Genomic DNA, 15,085 nt, shown 5'->3' on the forward strand with positions numbered 1-15,085 from the left:
AACAGATAAAGGTACCTCCGGTGGTTTTTGACAAGTTTTGTACCACAGAAGGAGCAGCATCTAGCCAAAGTGAAAGGTCGGGGCAAGGTCATCTGTGATATTGAAACCCACGTGGACTACGACTTCAGACACGTCCTTTAGATGACTCCTGTGTGACCAGGAGAGATCTGCTGTGCGTCCAGCGCTGATAAAGAATTGCTCCAGTTCTGTCAGGAAGTTCATTCCGACCAATTCCGGTATCAAAAGGCTGGAGGGACACTTGTGGGGGGCACATGGGACTGGGATTGGGATCCTGGGGAGATACCGGGGGTGTCACAGGATTGGGATTGGGGTTCCTGGGGCAGTCCGGGGGACAGCAAGGGGTGACACAGGACTGTGGCAGTGGGATTGGGGTTGCTGGGCGGCCACCAGAGGGGACATGGCACTAGGAGTAGGACTGGGGCCATGGGGGACAGGGGTTGATGCTGCCATTTGGGTTGGGAGCCTGGGGTGACCCTGGGAGTGGGATTGGGGTCCTGGGGAGGTGCTGATGGGGACGCTGGGGAATTTTGGGATTTGTGTTGGGGCCTTGGGGTCTGGCAGTCACTGGGGGGGTATGGGGGACTGGGGGTCGGATTGGGGTCCTGGGGAGATGCTGATGGGCATGATCGGGGACTTTGGGATTTGGGTTGAAGTCATGGGGGCCACGGGGGGCTCACTGGGGGGGTACAGGGGACTGGGAGAGCGATTGGGGTCTTAAGGACACTGGAGGGACACTGGAGCAGAAGGACATGGAACTGGGAGTGGGAGTGGGACTGGGGGGCTGGTCGGCACCGGGGGGACTCTGTGGGAGTATCAGGGAGTGACGCCAGGATTTGACTTGGGGAACTGGGGAGGGACTGGGGTGACACTGGAGGGGGGAACACGGGACAGGGAGTGGGATTGCGGGGCTGGGGGGCACAGGGGGGACACTGGGGGGAACACAGAAGTGGGGCCCATGGGGACATCATGGGAGTAGGATTGGGGTCACGGTGGACACTGCTGGGGGGACAGGGAGTGACTCCCAGAATTTGAGTCAGGGTCTCAGGGGGCCGAGGAGAGACCAGTGGTGGGCGATGTGGGACTGTGGGAGTGGGATTATTGTTCTGGGGGGCTGTGGGACACAGTGGGGTGCAGGAGTGACCCCAGGACTTGGCATTAGCATCCCAGGATGTCTCCAGAGGTCTTCTGGCCAGAGCTGTCCCCTCCTCTGGGCTGACCCCAGTTCGCCTCCCCAGCCCCTCACTGAGGAGCCCACCCCGTGTCTGTTCAGTGTCCCCTCAGTGTCTCCTCTGTGTCCCACAGTGTCCCACATTTGTCACCGTGGCCTCTCGTCTCCATGGCCCCCATGGCTTGCACCCTGGCACTGCTGGCAATGATCACAGTCACTGCAGCCATCACAGTGGTGCCCCTGGACATGGCCCCGAACTCCTTCGATGACCAATACCAGGGCTGCCGCGACAACATGACTGAAGCTTTGCCAACCCTCCTGAGCTCTGAGTTCCAGCAGAACCCTCTGTTGTCCAAGGCCTGGCAGAACGCCACGGCCGAGTGGCGCAAGAGGGGGTCCCTCATGTCTCCTCTGTCATCCCTGGACCAGGCCATTGCCCTCATGGCCTACACGGTGCCAACGGACTTGCACAAGACCTTCAACCCGGCCGTGCGCGAGGCTGGGTCTTCCGGCAAGAAATACCAGGACAAATTCCACTTCAAAATGCTGCATTTCCTGCTGACCGACGCCCTGGCCACGCTGAGGGTCACTCAGGGGCAGCAGTGTCGCCATGTGTTCCGGGGGGTGAGAAAAAAATTGTTCAAGGCAGAGAAGGGCGATACAGTCCGGTTCGGTCAATTCGCATCAACGTCGCTGAGCAAAGAGGTCTCCGAGGGATACGGGACGGACACGATGTTCCAGGTCTACACCTGCCAGGGCATGGACATCCAGGATTTCTCCTTCAATAAAAGCGAGAAGGAGGTGCTGATCCCACCCTTTGAGACCTTCAAGGTCACCAATGTCACCAACAAAGGGGGCAAGATGCAGATTTGGCTCAGCTCCAGCGGGAATTTCAGCAACTACAACTGCGAGTGGCTGAAAGGTGACATCATGTGGGCAACCTGTTGGTCTGAGGACATTTAATGAGGGTTGGGGACAGAGACAGCCTGGGGGGAAACCCATGGCCAGGAGAGGACGAGGACACCCACTGTGGACAGAGGGACAAGGAGAGCCCATGCTGGGGAGACCCACTGAGGGTGGGGGGACAAGGACACTCATGGCTGGGGACAATCGGCCGGGGCCCCATTACGGCCCCCTTTCAGCCCTGACCCTCTCATGGCTCCCCTGTCACCCCTGTTGACCCCCAGCACCCTCAATGGCGCCCCTCATGTCCCTCTTTGTCCCTATAGGTGGAACCATCCCCAGGGACACCCCTGTCCTCGGAGGGCTCCTCTTGGTCACAGCAGCCCTGGGAGTGGCCACCGGGATCTTCTAAGCCACAAGGTCACCGTGGTTACTGTGGTCACCATGGCCACTATGACCACTGTGGCCACCGTGGCCGCCATGGTCACCAAGGCCAGCAGAGCAACGAGGTCGACTTAGGCTACCAAGGCCACCTCTACCTCTATTATCACTTTGGCCACTATGACCACCATGAGGCCACTGGGACCACGTCTGTCACCATGATCGCTATGGCCAGCATGCCACTCTGGCCACAATGGTCACTGTAACCACCAAGGCCACCAGGGCCACAAGGGTCACCAGGACCCCCTGAGCCACAAGGCCACCACAGCCACTGTGACCATGGTGGCTACCAAAGCCATTGAGCAAAGCAATTCTATTAAATAATTCCAATAAAGCAACTCTATTAAATCATTCTTACAGAGCAATTCTATTAAATCATTCTAACAAATAAATATTTTTATTGAATAATTCTGTCAAAGCCAGCAAGAAGACCCAATTCTTAAGCAGAGCTCGATGTCACTCCCCACACCAACACTCATAGGAAGGTCTCTTTCTCAGCCTTCAGAAGAATCCATGGAGAACATCTCCTTCCTGAAGGAGGAATCTCACACCCATTTCATTCCAAGCAGGAATATGGGAGAGGAATCTCTGTCTGAGAGGGGATTGGATTTTTCCAGGGTCAGGTGATCAACTGTCCTGCCTGGCTCTGGTGCTCTTTTTATCCTAATTTCCCAGCCTCATTTCCCTTTCTCTTTCCCCATTGGCTGAGGTACTTGAGAGGCACAGACTTCCTGAAACACCTAATGCAATCCCCCTTCTAATACACATCCCCCCTTTTTCTTATGTCTCTGTTCTTGTAGTTCATAAACACCATCTAAGGCAAGTCAATCTGTGGAATTCCTACGGAAATCCTTCCCATTGTTTCTTCTATCTCTCAGTATTGGTCTTATCTTACCAGCAGATTCACAGTTTATTTGGAAAGACATTCCCTTATTCCTTTCACAGCATTTTCCCGTCTGGGATTTTGGGAATCTGGGAGTTGTAGTTTGGGAATTTTCCACCGGAGGGCACCAGCGAGCACGGGGAAAACAGCCACACTGTCCATGCGCCACATGCAGCTGCAGTTTGGTGCTGCCAACACCAGGCGGCAGCACTGATGGCACTGCCAAGCTATCACCCCGCCCCATGCCGGCTATGGGGCTCTGGAATGGTTTGGGAGTAAGTGACATTAAAGCGACATTAAAGCAATATTAAAGCGATATTAAAGCGATATTAAAGCCATCCAGGGCCATCCCTGCCATGGACAGGGACACTTTCCCTGGGCCAGGTTGCTCCAAGTTCTGTCGAACTTGACCTTGAACATGGCCAGGGATGGGGCAGCCACCACCTCCCTGGGACAGCAGAACACGGATATAGTCCATAAACAGATTTGATGGATCTTTGTGACCAGAGCTTAAACCTCTCCGTGTTTCCACTGCCAAAAGGATTTGGTTCTGTTATAAATGCATTTGCTTTCATAGGCCAGTTCTGTGTTATGAGATTTACAAATTAGTTGGGTTGTATCGGGGCTGAGTTTGGTTAATTGATTTGATTGCTACTCAATTTAAGTTATCACACATCATGGTCGGGTATAATGCCCCTGTAAGAACACTAGGTGGCAATACTGAATATGGGGAATTGCAATAGGCATTTTCTAGAAGCTGTCCACAGGCTTGACGACATCAACTGGAAAATGGATTGGTGGACCGAATGAACCAACCAGATGGACTTATGGAGAAATGATTGGACAGGAATGCCACAACGAGCCAATCAAGAAACCCCTTGACGAACCAATCGTGTCAAGAATCAAGAAATGGGCCAACCCGTTCTGCAATTCCCTTTCAGAATTTTTGTGGTGCTTTGCACCCCATGTCCTCCTGATGCCCTCGAGTGACTTAGCTTCCTCTGATTTGCCACTGAGACTCTGGAATTATCCCAATTTCTTGTTCCCAGTTGTTCATTTCTTTTTTTTAATGAATTAATGGAGCATAAGTGGTGTCCTGCCATTTATTGCAGGTTGCTTCCACATTTATTTGAACTGATGCCTTAAAAGCTGGTAAAGGTACAAAAAGAAAGGACAAAAATCATCAGGCATCACCACTTCTTCCTAGAATTCCTGCTGAAATTCCTGCTGACATTCAGCTGCTATAGACACAGCATCCCAAAATCACTAAATCCCAAAAATCCCAAAATCCTAGCTGCCACTGAAGCTGTGCAGAGTTTTGCATTTTTCTTTTATGTTTAACCTACAAGTTGATTAAATCCTGTTAAGTGTTATTCCTCTTTTAAATAGTTGAGGTTAAATTATAAATTAAGTTAATAAATTTCTAAAATTTATTGTTGACGTGTCTTGGTTTGGAAGACAGGTGTCTGCTAGGAGAGGCAGAACTCTCCCTTAGAATAGAAAATGTGACCCCACACTTCCCCCCAGATTATTTTAACTTTGGAATCAAGGGCTTTCAGGCAAAGGTATGGGGAAGAGGAATAAAGGTTCTTTCCTAGTATCCATAGCAGAGTAAACAAGCAATAGCAAGAACAGCAACAACAAATGAAACCAGAAAACTAGAGGCAGACATCTCTGGGCTGCCAAGCACTTTCCCATTTGGTGTAATCTTTTCCCAGCAAACGTTCACCCAGCCAGGAGGAGAAAGCAGAGTACACTTGGATCTCCCGCAGTCGTAGCCAGAAGCCAAAAGCAGTTGCTTTCCTCCCAGCGTTCCCCGAGAGAGTGTCAGTCCGGCCAGAGAGCTTCCTCTCCTCACCACACCCTGCCAGAGTCTTTGTCTCTTACAAAAGACTTAATAGCTCTGAGCACCTAGATATTTGTTTTCTAGTAACAGGATGGAGGAAAATTCCAACCTCGCCAACCTCCAACATTATTCACCCCAAATTTTTTTCCATTTCAACGATACATTGAACTTATACTTTTAAACTATATACATACATGCATTACCCTGATTATATACATTCAGATACGGATACAGGCACAGTGTTGTGGGCAATTCAACCCCAAATAAGGTCCCCCTGAGGGATGCATCATGTGTCTCCATCCTCTTGCATCACCCGCCAGGTGCACCCTGAGCGAAAACAACCCCACGGGTGGGTTGGTCTTTTCTCAAAACAGAATTAATCCAAACAGGTTTCCCCAGCATGCCTCTCATGTATACCACTGGAACCTTATCCCCGTCTGCTGCTTGCAGGGGTTCAGATTGGGCAGGGCCAGCTCAATGGGTGGAGCCTCAGGTGTTAACTAGCCAGGTAGCCTTGACTTAATGTTGTTCCCAACTTTTTGAATTCCTCCTGCCTAGAGCCTTCAAAGTGGTTTTTAGCAGACCAGTGCGTCGCTCCACGTTGCCAGCAGCAGGTGCATGATAAGGAATGTGGCACACCCACTCAATGCCATGTTCCCCAGCCCAGGTGTTTATGAGGCTATTTTTAAAATGAGTCCTGTTGTCTGACTGAATTCTCTCAGGGGTATCATGCTGCCACAGGACATGGTTTTCAAGGCCCAGGATGGTGTTCTGGGCAGTGGTGTGAGGCACACGGTAGGTCTCCAGCCACCCAGTGGTTGTTTCCACCGTTACCAGCATGTAACGCTTACCCTGGCAGGTTTGGGACAGTGTGACATCATCAATTTCCCAGGCTTCCCCATACCTATATTTAGACCACCTTCCACCATACCACAGGGGTTTCACCCGCTTGGCTTGCTTGATGGCCGCACACTTCTCACAGTTATGGATTACCTGGGAGATACAGCCCATGGTTAGATCCACCACTCAGTCCTGTGCCAATTACAGGTGGCATCTGATGGCCAGAGCCATCATGGGCCCACCAAGCTGGAAATAACTCTCCTTTGCGCCACCAGTCCCAATCTACCCTTTACACTTTAATCTTGCCAGCCCAACCCACCTGTTGTTGTTTCAGTGTTCCTCATTAGCCCTACTCTTAGACACATGATGGACTTTCACTATCAGCTTCTCTACCCGAAGGCATTCTTCAGCAGCACAGATTGGTCTTCCCCTAGGCTCCCAGTTGGCCTTTCTCCACCTTTCCTGATGCCTTAGGATTTTAGCTTCTACATTTTTCGCAGATCTGTAATTTTAGTGTATAACTCTGGACTCTATATAGGATGCTAAAGCTGCTGTGCTCAGCATTTTTAGACAAAACAATTCCTCTAACATGCTGTGCAATCCATTTGCCCCATGTGGCATCGGTGGCATGGTGAGTAGAGGGAACCTTTCCCTTGAACATCCAGCCCAGCACTGGTAGTCGGGATGCGAGGAGAAGTTGTTCTTCCATGCCAATAACCTCCAAGGCAGCGTGGACTCCATAGGCTGCCAGGATCTCCGTCTCTGTCAGGGTGTAGTTGGTTTCAGACCCTCTGTAGCCTCAGTTCCAGAACCCCAAGGGTCATCCTCAAGTCCTCCCAGGCGCTTTCTGGCCCCAGGACCCCTTGTGGCCACAGGACACACAGCCAGCCCCACTGCTCACCCACTAGCCCCATCAGGTCCTTCTCCTGAGCTGCTCCAGCCAGGGCTGGCACTGGGGGCTGTCCATCCTTGCCCTTGCCCTCTTGAACCTCCCGATTTTCAGACTTTAAGGTCACCCTGGACTTCAGCACATGGCAGGATGCTCCCTCTGGAATGTGGCCAAGGGTCAATGCACCATTGTGGCCATCAGGGGTGCATTGAGAGGCGTCCTGTGCTGATTTTGGTGCTGAATTGGGCTAAAACCAGTCCAAATCACCAACCCCAAATTAACAGCCGAGGGTGAAGCACCAGAGCCAGGCCAGAGAGTTGATTGCCTGACCCTGGAAAAGTCCAGTCCCCTCTCAGACAGAGATTCCTCTCCCATATTCCTGCTTGGAATGAAATGGGTGTGAGTTTCCTCCTTCAGGAAGGAGATGTTCCCCATGGATTCTGCTCAAGGCTGAGAGAAAGAGACCTTCCTAAGAGTGTTGGTGTGGGGAGTGACACCGAGCTCTGCTTAGGAATTGTGTCTTTTTGCTGGCTTTGACAGAATTATTCAAGAAAAAATATTTATAAAAATATTTATGTAAAAATAATAATAATAGAAATATTTAATAGAATTGCTTTGTTGGAATGATTTAATATAATTGCTTTGATAGAATGATTTAATAGAATTGCTGTGATAGAATTATCTAATAGAATTGCTTTGCTCAATGGCCATGGTGGCCACAGTGATCATGGTGACAGTGGTGGTCCCAGTGGCCTCATGATGGCCACAGTGGCCAAAGTGACAATAGTGGCAGTGGCAGTCTTGATAACCTTGGTCCTGGCCATCTTGGTGACCATGGTGGCCACGGTGGCCATGGTGGCCACAGTGACCACAGTGACCTTGTGGCTTAGAAGATCCCGGTGGCCACTCCCAGGGCTGCTGTGGCCAAGAGGAGTCCTCCGAGGACAGGGGTGTCCCTGGGGATGGTTCCACCTGTGGGGACAAAGAGGGATATGAAGGGGGCCATGGAGGACGTTGGGAGTCAGCAGGGGTGACAGGGGAGCCATGAGAGGGTCAGGGATGAAAGGGGGCCGTTATGGGGTCCCTGTCCTTTGTCCCCAGCCATGAGTGTCCTTGTCCCCCAAACCTCAGTTGGTGTCCCCAGCATGGGCTCTCCTTGTCCCTCTGTCCACAGTGGGTGTCCTCGTCCTCTCCTGGTCATGGGTGTCCCCCCAGGCTCTCCCTGTCCCCAGCTCTTACTGAGTGTCCCCATTCCCCTCAGATTGTCCCCATGATGACACCTTTCAGCCACTCGCAGCTGTAGTTGCTGTGGGTCCCGGTGGAGCTGAGCCGTATCTCCACCTTGTCTCCTTCCTTGGTGACATCGGTGACCTTGAAGGTCTCAAAGGGCGGGATCAGCACCTCCTCCTCACCACGATAGTAGGAGAAATTCTGGATGTCCACACCTGCCACTGTTTCCACCAGGAAAGTCGTGTCCTCTCCGAACCTTTTGGCTACCCGTTTGCAAAGTGACGTCGATGCGAATTGACCGAACCGGACCGTATCGCCCTTCTGTGCCTTGAAGAATTTGTTGCTCACCCCTCGGTACACACAGGGGATTTTCTGTTTCTGAGTTTCCCTCAGAGTGGCCAGAGCGTCGGTCAGCAGGAAATGCAGCGTTTTGAAGTGGAATTTGTCCCGGTATTCCCGGGGGGAGCGCCCGGCCTTTAGCACGGCCTCGTTGAACTCCTTGTGGATGTCATCCATCGTGTAGGCCATGAGAGCGATGGCTTGGGCCGGGGACAACAGAGGGGACATGGAGGTCCCCTTACTGCGCCACACAGCCGCGGCTGCCGTCCAGGCAGTGGCGAACAGAGGATTCTGCTGGAATTCAGACTGATTGAGGGCCGGCAACGCCTTCATCATGGCAGAGCGGCAGCCTTGGTATTGGTCATCGAAGGAGTTCGGGGCCATGTCCAGGGGCACCTCCTCGATAGCCACAGTGGCCACGGTCATTGCCAGCAGTGCCAGGGTGCAAGCCAGGGGGGCCATGGAAGGGAGAGGCCACAGCGAGCAGTGTGGAACACTGAGACCCTGAGGGGACACTGTTGGACACAGGAGGAATAACTAAGGGACATAGGGGGACACTGAGGGACATGGAAGGACACCAGGGGACACAGGAAGGGTCCCTCAATCAGGGGCTGGGAAGATAGAGTGGGGTCAGCCGGGGGGTGGGGGTGGTCAGCCCCATCCAGGAGACCCCTGGACATTTGGGACCCTGATCCCAAATCCTGGGGTCATTCCTGGACTCCCCAGTGTCCTCCAGCCCCCACCAGGAGCTCAATCCCACTCCCACAGTCCCGTGTCCCTCCCCATTGTCCCCTCAGCCCCTCCAGGAGCCCAACCCAAATCCTATGGTCAGTCCCTGTGTCCTCCCAGTGCTGCAGTGACCCCCACCCCCCTCCCTCAGTTCCATGTCCCCACTGGGCCCCCCCAGAACCCCAATCCCATGGCCCCCCACATTGTCCTCCCCAGCAGTGCCCCCCATGACCCCAATCCCAGTCCCCTGTCCCTCCCCCCAGTATGCCCCCAGTATGCCCCCAGTGCCCCACATGACCCCAATCCCCGTCCCCTGTCCCTCCCCCCAGTATGCCCCCAGTATGCCCCCAGTGCCCCACATGACCCCAATCCCAGTCCCTGTCCTCCCCCAGTATGCCCCCGTGTCCCCCCAGGACCTCAGTCCCACTCCCAGTCCCATGTCACTCTCAGTGATCCCCAATCCCAATCCCATGACATCCCCAGTGTCCCCCCAGAACCCCAATCCCACAGTCCCTTGTCCACCCCCAAGTGTCCCCCGGTGTCCCTCCAGCCCCCTGATACCAAAATCGGTCGGAGTGAACTTCCTGACAGAACTGGAGGAATCAGAAAGCAGAAATTCTTTATCAGCACCGGAAGCACAGCAGATCTCTCCTTGTCCTGCACGTCAGGGGAGAAATCACCACAGGCTATTTATCCCCCATGATTATGCATATTCATTAAACTGGGCTTCTTATCTAATCCAAAAACTTCAGTTTCCCACATCAAATTTGCATGGCTCCGCCTGGATGACCTTTTATGGTCTGGGAGAGCCCTGAAAATGGGGTTTCTGGAAGTCGTAGTCCATGAGCGTTTCAATATCACAGATGACCTCGCCTGAACTGTTGCTTTGGGCAGATGCTGCTCCTTCTGTGTCACAGAAATTGTCAAAAACCACCGGAGTTCCCTTTATCTGTTTCTCACAGGTTCCAGTCACGTTCCTCCTGCTGTGTCCACACTTTTACATCCTTTTAATCGGTTTTGCCAGCTCATCTTTAGGCTCAATTCACAGTTCCTGCACAGGAACTGAAACTTTATTTAACTGAACTGTTATTTCCCACCGCCCAGGACCCCAGTCCCACTCCCACGGTCCCTTGTCCCCCCAGTGCCACTCCCCACTGCTCACTGAGTTGCTGTCACACTTCAGATACAAAATGGGGTCCCCTATCAGATGCCACCCCAAGCCTGGGGATGATCTCTTTGGGGAGTGACTTCCCTGGCCTTGTTGGTGTGGCAGGAGAAGCTTCTGGAGCCCCAGAAAAGGGATCCACCAACCTCAGGAGATACCTGAATCCTCCTTGGTGTGGTAGCTCAGAAAATCCATTTGCCACTGTCTTGGTTTCAAAGGTGTCTGCTAAGGAAGTTGAAAACCTCCCTTAGAATAGAGAACGTGTCCCACACTTCCCTCTGAATTATTTTAACTTTGGAATCAAGGGCTTTCAGGCAAAGATATGGGAAAAGAAATAACATTTATTAATCTCTATAACGAGGTAAACAAGTGACAACAACAGTAGCAATAAAAAAAACCCAGAAACTCGGTGACAGATGTCCCTGGGCTGCCAAGCATTTTCCCATTTGGTGACATTCTGGGGGTCACTCTCTGTCCCCCATTACCCCAATCCTGCTCCCATGATGCCATGGTGACAGATATCCCTGGGCTGCCAAGCATCTTCCCATTTGGTGGCATTCTGGGGGTCTGTCCCTGTCCCCCTAGCAGTGTCCCCCTTGACCCCAATCCTGCTCCCATGATGCTGTGGTGACAGACCTCCCTGGGCTGCCAAGCATTTTCCCATTTGGTGACGTTCTGGGGGTCACTCCCTGTCCCTCCCAGCAGTGTCCCCCTTGACCCCAATCCTGCTCCCACGATGCCACGGTGACAGATGTCCCTGGGCTGCCAAGCATTTTCCCATTTGGTGACATTCTGGGGGTCACTCCCTGTCCCCCTAGCGGTGTCCCCCTTGACCCCAATCCTGCTCCCATAATGCCACGGTGACAGATGTTTCTGGCCCAAGCATTTTCCTGTTTTGTGAAGTTCTGGGGGTCACTCCCTGTCCCTCCCAGCAGTGTCCCCCGTGACCCCAATCCTGCTCCCATGATGCCATGGTGACAGATGTCCCTGGGCCAAGGATTTTCCCCTTTGGTGCAGTTACAGTCACAACCAGCAGAGGATAGGTGCAATGATTCCTCCACAGCTGCAGGTGGCGCTGTGGCGGGAGGTCAGGTCTGTCTCAGGTGGGTAACATGCTGGACAACAGGGTGTCACACAGCAGGACAGAGCACAGAGGTGTGATAAATGAGTGAATAGTAAATTCTGGCTTTCCCCTACATTAATTTAATATTTACAAGTGATAACGTGCCACTGTTGAACCGCTAGCAGAGTGTAAGAACCGAGCCAAATCAAATGTGGCGAATTTCTTATTTATTGAATTAATACTAAAACTTATATAGACTTTCAAAGATCATCCGGATTGGGTTAGTCCAAAACCTCCCCCTAGGCCCATTGGCCAGGCTTGAACTGTCTAACTTTCCAAAGACCATTTCAATAACATCCAAACTTTATCTTTGTTTATAGAACACAAGAAGAAGAAGAGAAAAATTCCCATGGGAAAGAATCTGTGTTGCCACAATAACGTACTGGGTAATCGGGATAAAATACAGTTAAGTAGAAACAAGGTTAGGGTGAATTACAACTTCGAAATAGTAGTAATATGTCAGAAAACATAGTAAGAAATACATGGTAATAAATGTCTTTTAAGCTGATAAGCCACAAAGTCAGAGATCAAGACATCCTAAAGAAATGAAAAAGATAAACCACATCCATCCCAGAAATTCTGTTATCTCCATTCACACCTCCCTGAGGAGCTGTCAGCTATAAATTAAGTTGGAGCTGAGGAAACATCGAAGGAGAATTTCTACCTTCAACTCTGAGACAATCCAGAAGACCCAAAATGGTGCCGCGATGGCAGAAAGGGGCAAAGATCGGAGAGGGAGGAACTAAGGAAAGTGGAAATGGTCCTCAGGGCTTAATGAATATGTAACAGTTAGAGAAAGTACCTAAGTTCACAGTAAAATGAGTAGAATTATGCCTCTGGAAAATTGATTAGCGCCTGATTTCTCAGATATTTTATACAGTTAAAATACATAAAAATATATTCAGTCAGTGTTCATTGGTTTAAAGTTGAGCAAACCTTCAGTATTCAGTTTCCCGTTGGATTTGAATCTCCTCACCTCTGTTGTTAATTAGATTTTTCATTCTTTAATTTTCCTATTTAATTTTAATTTTAAAATTAATTTTTTAATTTTCCTATCAGTCTTTTCCTGACCAAATATCTTCACCCCTGCTGGAGACAGATGTTTGTAGATAATCACTGATGTCCCACTGATAGCTTTTTATCTTTTGGGTTATTTTATCTTTATTTTTTTTACTTTTATTTTTGGGTTACTTTATCTTTTACCTTTGTTTTTGGGTTCCTCCCAGTCTGTTGATATGCTGAGTCCACCAAACCTCACCTGGTGGAAAAATGTCCTGGAAGAAACCTAAAATTCCTTTTCCTGGGGTAAAGACAAAAAAAACCCCCTTTGACTAAAGTTATACAAAAATTTTTAACTGCTATATTTTCTAACATCCTCAGTCCCTGATCCCAAATCCTGGGGTCACTCCTGTCCCCCCAGTGTCCTCCAGGACCCCAATCCCAAACCCTGGGGTCACTCCTGTCCCCAATCCTGTGTCCCTCCAGGCAGCACTGGGAGTGACTGTGAGGCACTGGGAGCCACTGGGAGACACTGGGATGCAACTGGAAATTGGCTGGGCAGCACTGGGAGTGACTGGGAGGCAACTGGGAGGCACTGGGAGACACTGGGATGCAACTGGAAATTGGCTGGGCAGCACTGGGAGGCAACTGGGGTCTTTTGGGACACAACTGGGAGGTGGGTTGGGAGTACTGGGAGTGACTGGGAGCAACTGGGAGGGCACTGGGGATTGACTGGGAGGCAACTAGGAGTGACTGGCATCCATTGGCACACAACTGGGAGGTGGATTGAGAGTACTGGGAGTGACTGGGAGCAACTGGGAGGGCACTGGGGATTGACTGGGAGGCAACTGGGAGGTGGCTGGGCAGCACTGGGAGTGACTGGGAGGCAACTGGGAGGCTCTGGGGGGAGAACTGGGAGCACTGGGAGTGACTGGGAGGCGACTGGGAGATGACTGGGAGTGACTGGGAGGCAACTGGGAGGAAACTGGGAGGTGGCTGGGCAGCACTGGGAGGGACTGGGAGTGACTGGGAGGCTACTGGGAGTGACTGGGAGCAATTGGGAGCAGCTGGGGATCGACTGGGAGTGACTGGGAGGCAACTGGGGTCCTTTGGGACACAACTGGGAGGTGGGTTGGGAGTACTGGGAGTGACTGGGAGGCAACTGGGAGCAGCTGGGAAGCAACTGGGAGGCTCTGGGGGGTGAATTGGGAGCACTGGGAGTGACTGGGAGCAACTGGGAGGGCACTGGAGATTGACTGGGAGTGACTGGGAGGCGACTGGGAGTGACTGAGGTCTATTGGCACACAACTGGGAGGTGGTTTGAGAGTACTGGGAGTGACTGGGAGGCACCAGGATGCAACTGGGAGGTGGCTGGGCAGCACTGGGAGGGACTGGGAGGCTACTGGGGTCCATTGGCACACAACTGGGAGGTGGGTTGGGAGTGACTGGGATGCAACTGGGAGTAGCTGGGAAGCTCTGGGGGGTGAATTGGGAGCACTGGAAGTGACTGGGAGCAACTGGGATGGCACTGGGGATCGACTGGGAGGCAACTGGGAGTGACTGGGGTCCATTGGCACACAACTGGGAGGTGGATTGAGAGTACTGGGAGTGACTGGGAGCAACTAGAGGGCACTGGAGATCTACTGGGAGTGACTGGGAGGCGACTGGGAGTGACTGGGAGGCAACTGGGAGCAGCTGGGGATCAACTGGGAGGCTCTGGGGGGTGAATTGGGAGCACTGGGAGTGACTGGGAGCAACTGGGAGGGCACTGGGGATTGACTGGGAGTGACTGGGAGCAACTGGGAGGGCACTGGGGATTGACTGGGAGTGACTGGGAGGCAACTGGGAGGCACTGGGATGCAACTGGGAGGTGGTTGAGCAGCACTGGGAGGGACTGGGAGGGCACTGGGGTCCATTGGCACACAACTGGGATGTGCTTTGAGAGTACTGGGAGTGACTGGAAGGCAACTGGGAGAAGCTGGGAAGCAACTGGGAGTCTCCAGAGGGGTGAATTGGGAGCACTGGGAGTGACTGGGAGCAACTGGGAGGGCACTGGGAGGCAACTGGGGTCCATTGGCACACAACTGGGAGGTGGTTTGAGAGTACTGGGAGCAACTGGGAGGGCACTGGGGATTGACTAGGAGTGACTGGGAGGCACTGGGATGCAACTGGGAGGTGGCTGGGCAGCACTGGGAGGGACTGGGAGGAACTGGGAGGGACTGGGAGTGACTGAGAGGCTACTGGGAGCAGCTGGGAACAACTGGGAGGCTCTGGAGAGTGAATTGGGAGCACTGGGATGTGACTGGGAGCAACTGGGAGGGCACTGGGATTGACTGGAAGGCACTGGGATTGACTGGGAGTGACTGGGAGCAAGTGGAGGGTGACTGGGAGGCACTGGGAGGTGATGTGGGAGCACTGGGAGTGACTGGGAGGCACTGGGGAATCAACTGGGATGTGACTGGGAAGCACTGGGGGGTGACTGGGCTGTACTGGGAGGCACTGGGAGTGT

General features: G+C 52.4%; 2 protein-coding genes across 4 annotated transcripts in view; one reads left to right on the forward strand and one right to left on the reverse strand.

Moving 5' to 3' along the window:
• LOC146442636 (NAD(P)(+)--arginine ADP-ribosyltransferase 2-like) overlaps positions 1-2,962 on the forward strand; it is a 7,533-nt gene extending 4,571 nt beyond the window's left edge. The window contains exons 1-3 of one of the 3 annotated variants that reach the window (XM_085053876.1): positions 7-236; positions 1,324-2,111; positions 2,419-2,962. In XM_085053876.1, the coding sequence (XP_084910002.1) occupies positions 1,358-2,111; positions 2,419-2,504 (840 nt within the window). In that variant the 5' untranslated portion in view covers positions 7-236; positions 1,324-1,357 and the 3' untranslated portion in view covers positions 2,505-2,962. Of the gene's footprint in view, positions 1-6; positions 237-1,106; positions 2,112-2,418 lie in introns of those variants that run through there. The other 2 variants (XM_085053875.1, XM_085053872.1) reach the window with 2 other exon arrangements.
• A 4,846-nt stretch (positions 2,963-7,808) lies between these two features.
• On the reverse strand, positions 7,809-9,963 carry LOC146442637 (erythroblast NAD(P)(+)--arginine ADP-ribosyltransferase-like). The gene is made up of 3 exons (XM_085053878.1): positions 9,851-9,963; positions 8,272-9,075; positions 7,809-7,963 (listed from the first exon to the last, which is right to left on the reverse strand). The coding sequence occupies exons 2-3, from the start codon at positions 9,020-9,022 to the stop codon at positions 7,878-7,880; spliced, it is 837 nt and encodes a 278-aa protein (XP_084910004.1). The 5' UTR covers positions 9,023-9,075; positions 9,851-9,963; the 3' UTR covers positions 7,809-7,877.
• Between the last annotated feature and the right edge of the window lie 5,122 nt (positions 9,964-15,085).

Source organism: Lichenostomus cassidix, chromosome 2 (genome assembly GCF_008360975.1).
Source record: "Lichenostomus cassidix isolate B80296 chromosome 2, HeHo_3.0, whole genome shotgun sequence".
Classification (NCBI taxonomy): Eukaryota; Metazoa; Chordata; class Aves; order Passeriformes; family Meliphagidae; genus Lichenostomus; species Lichenostomus cassidix.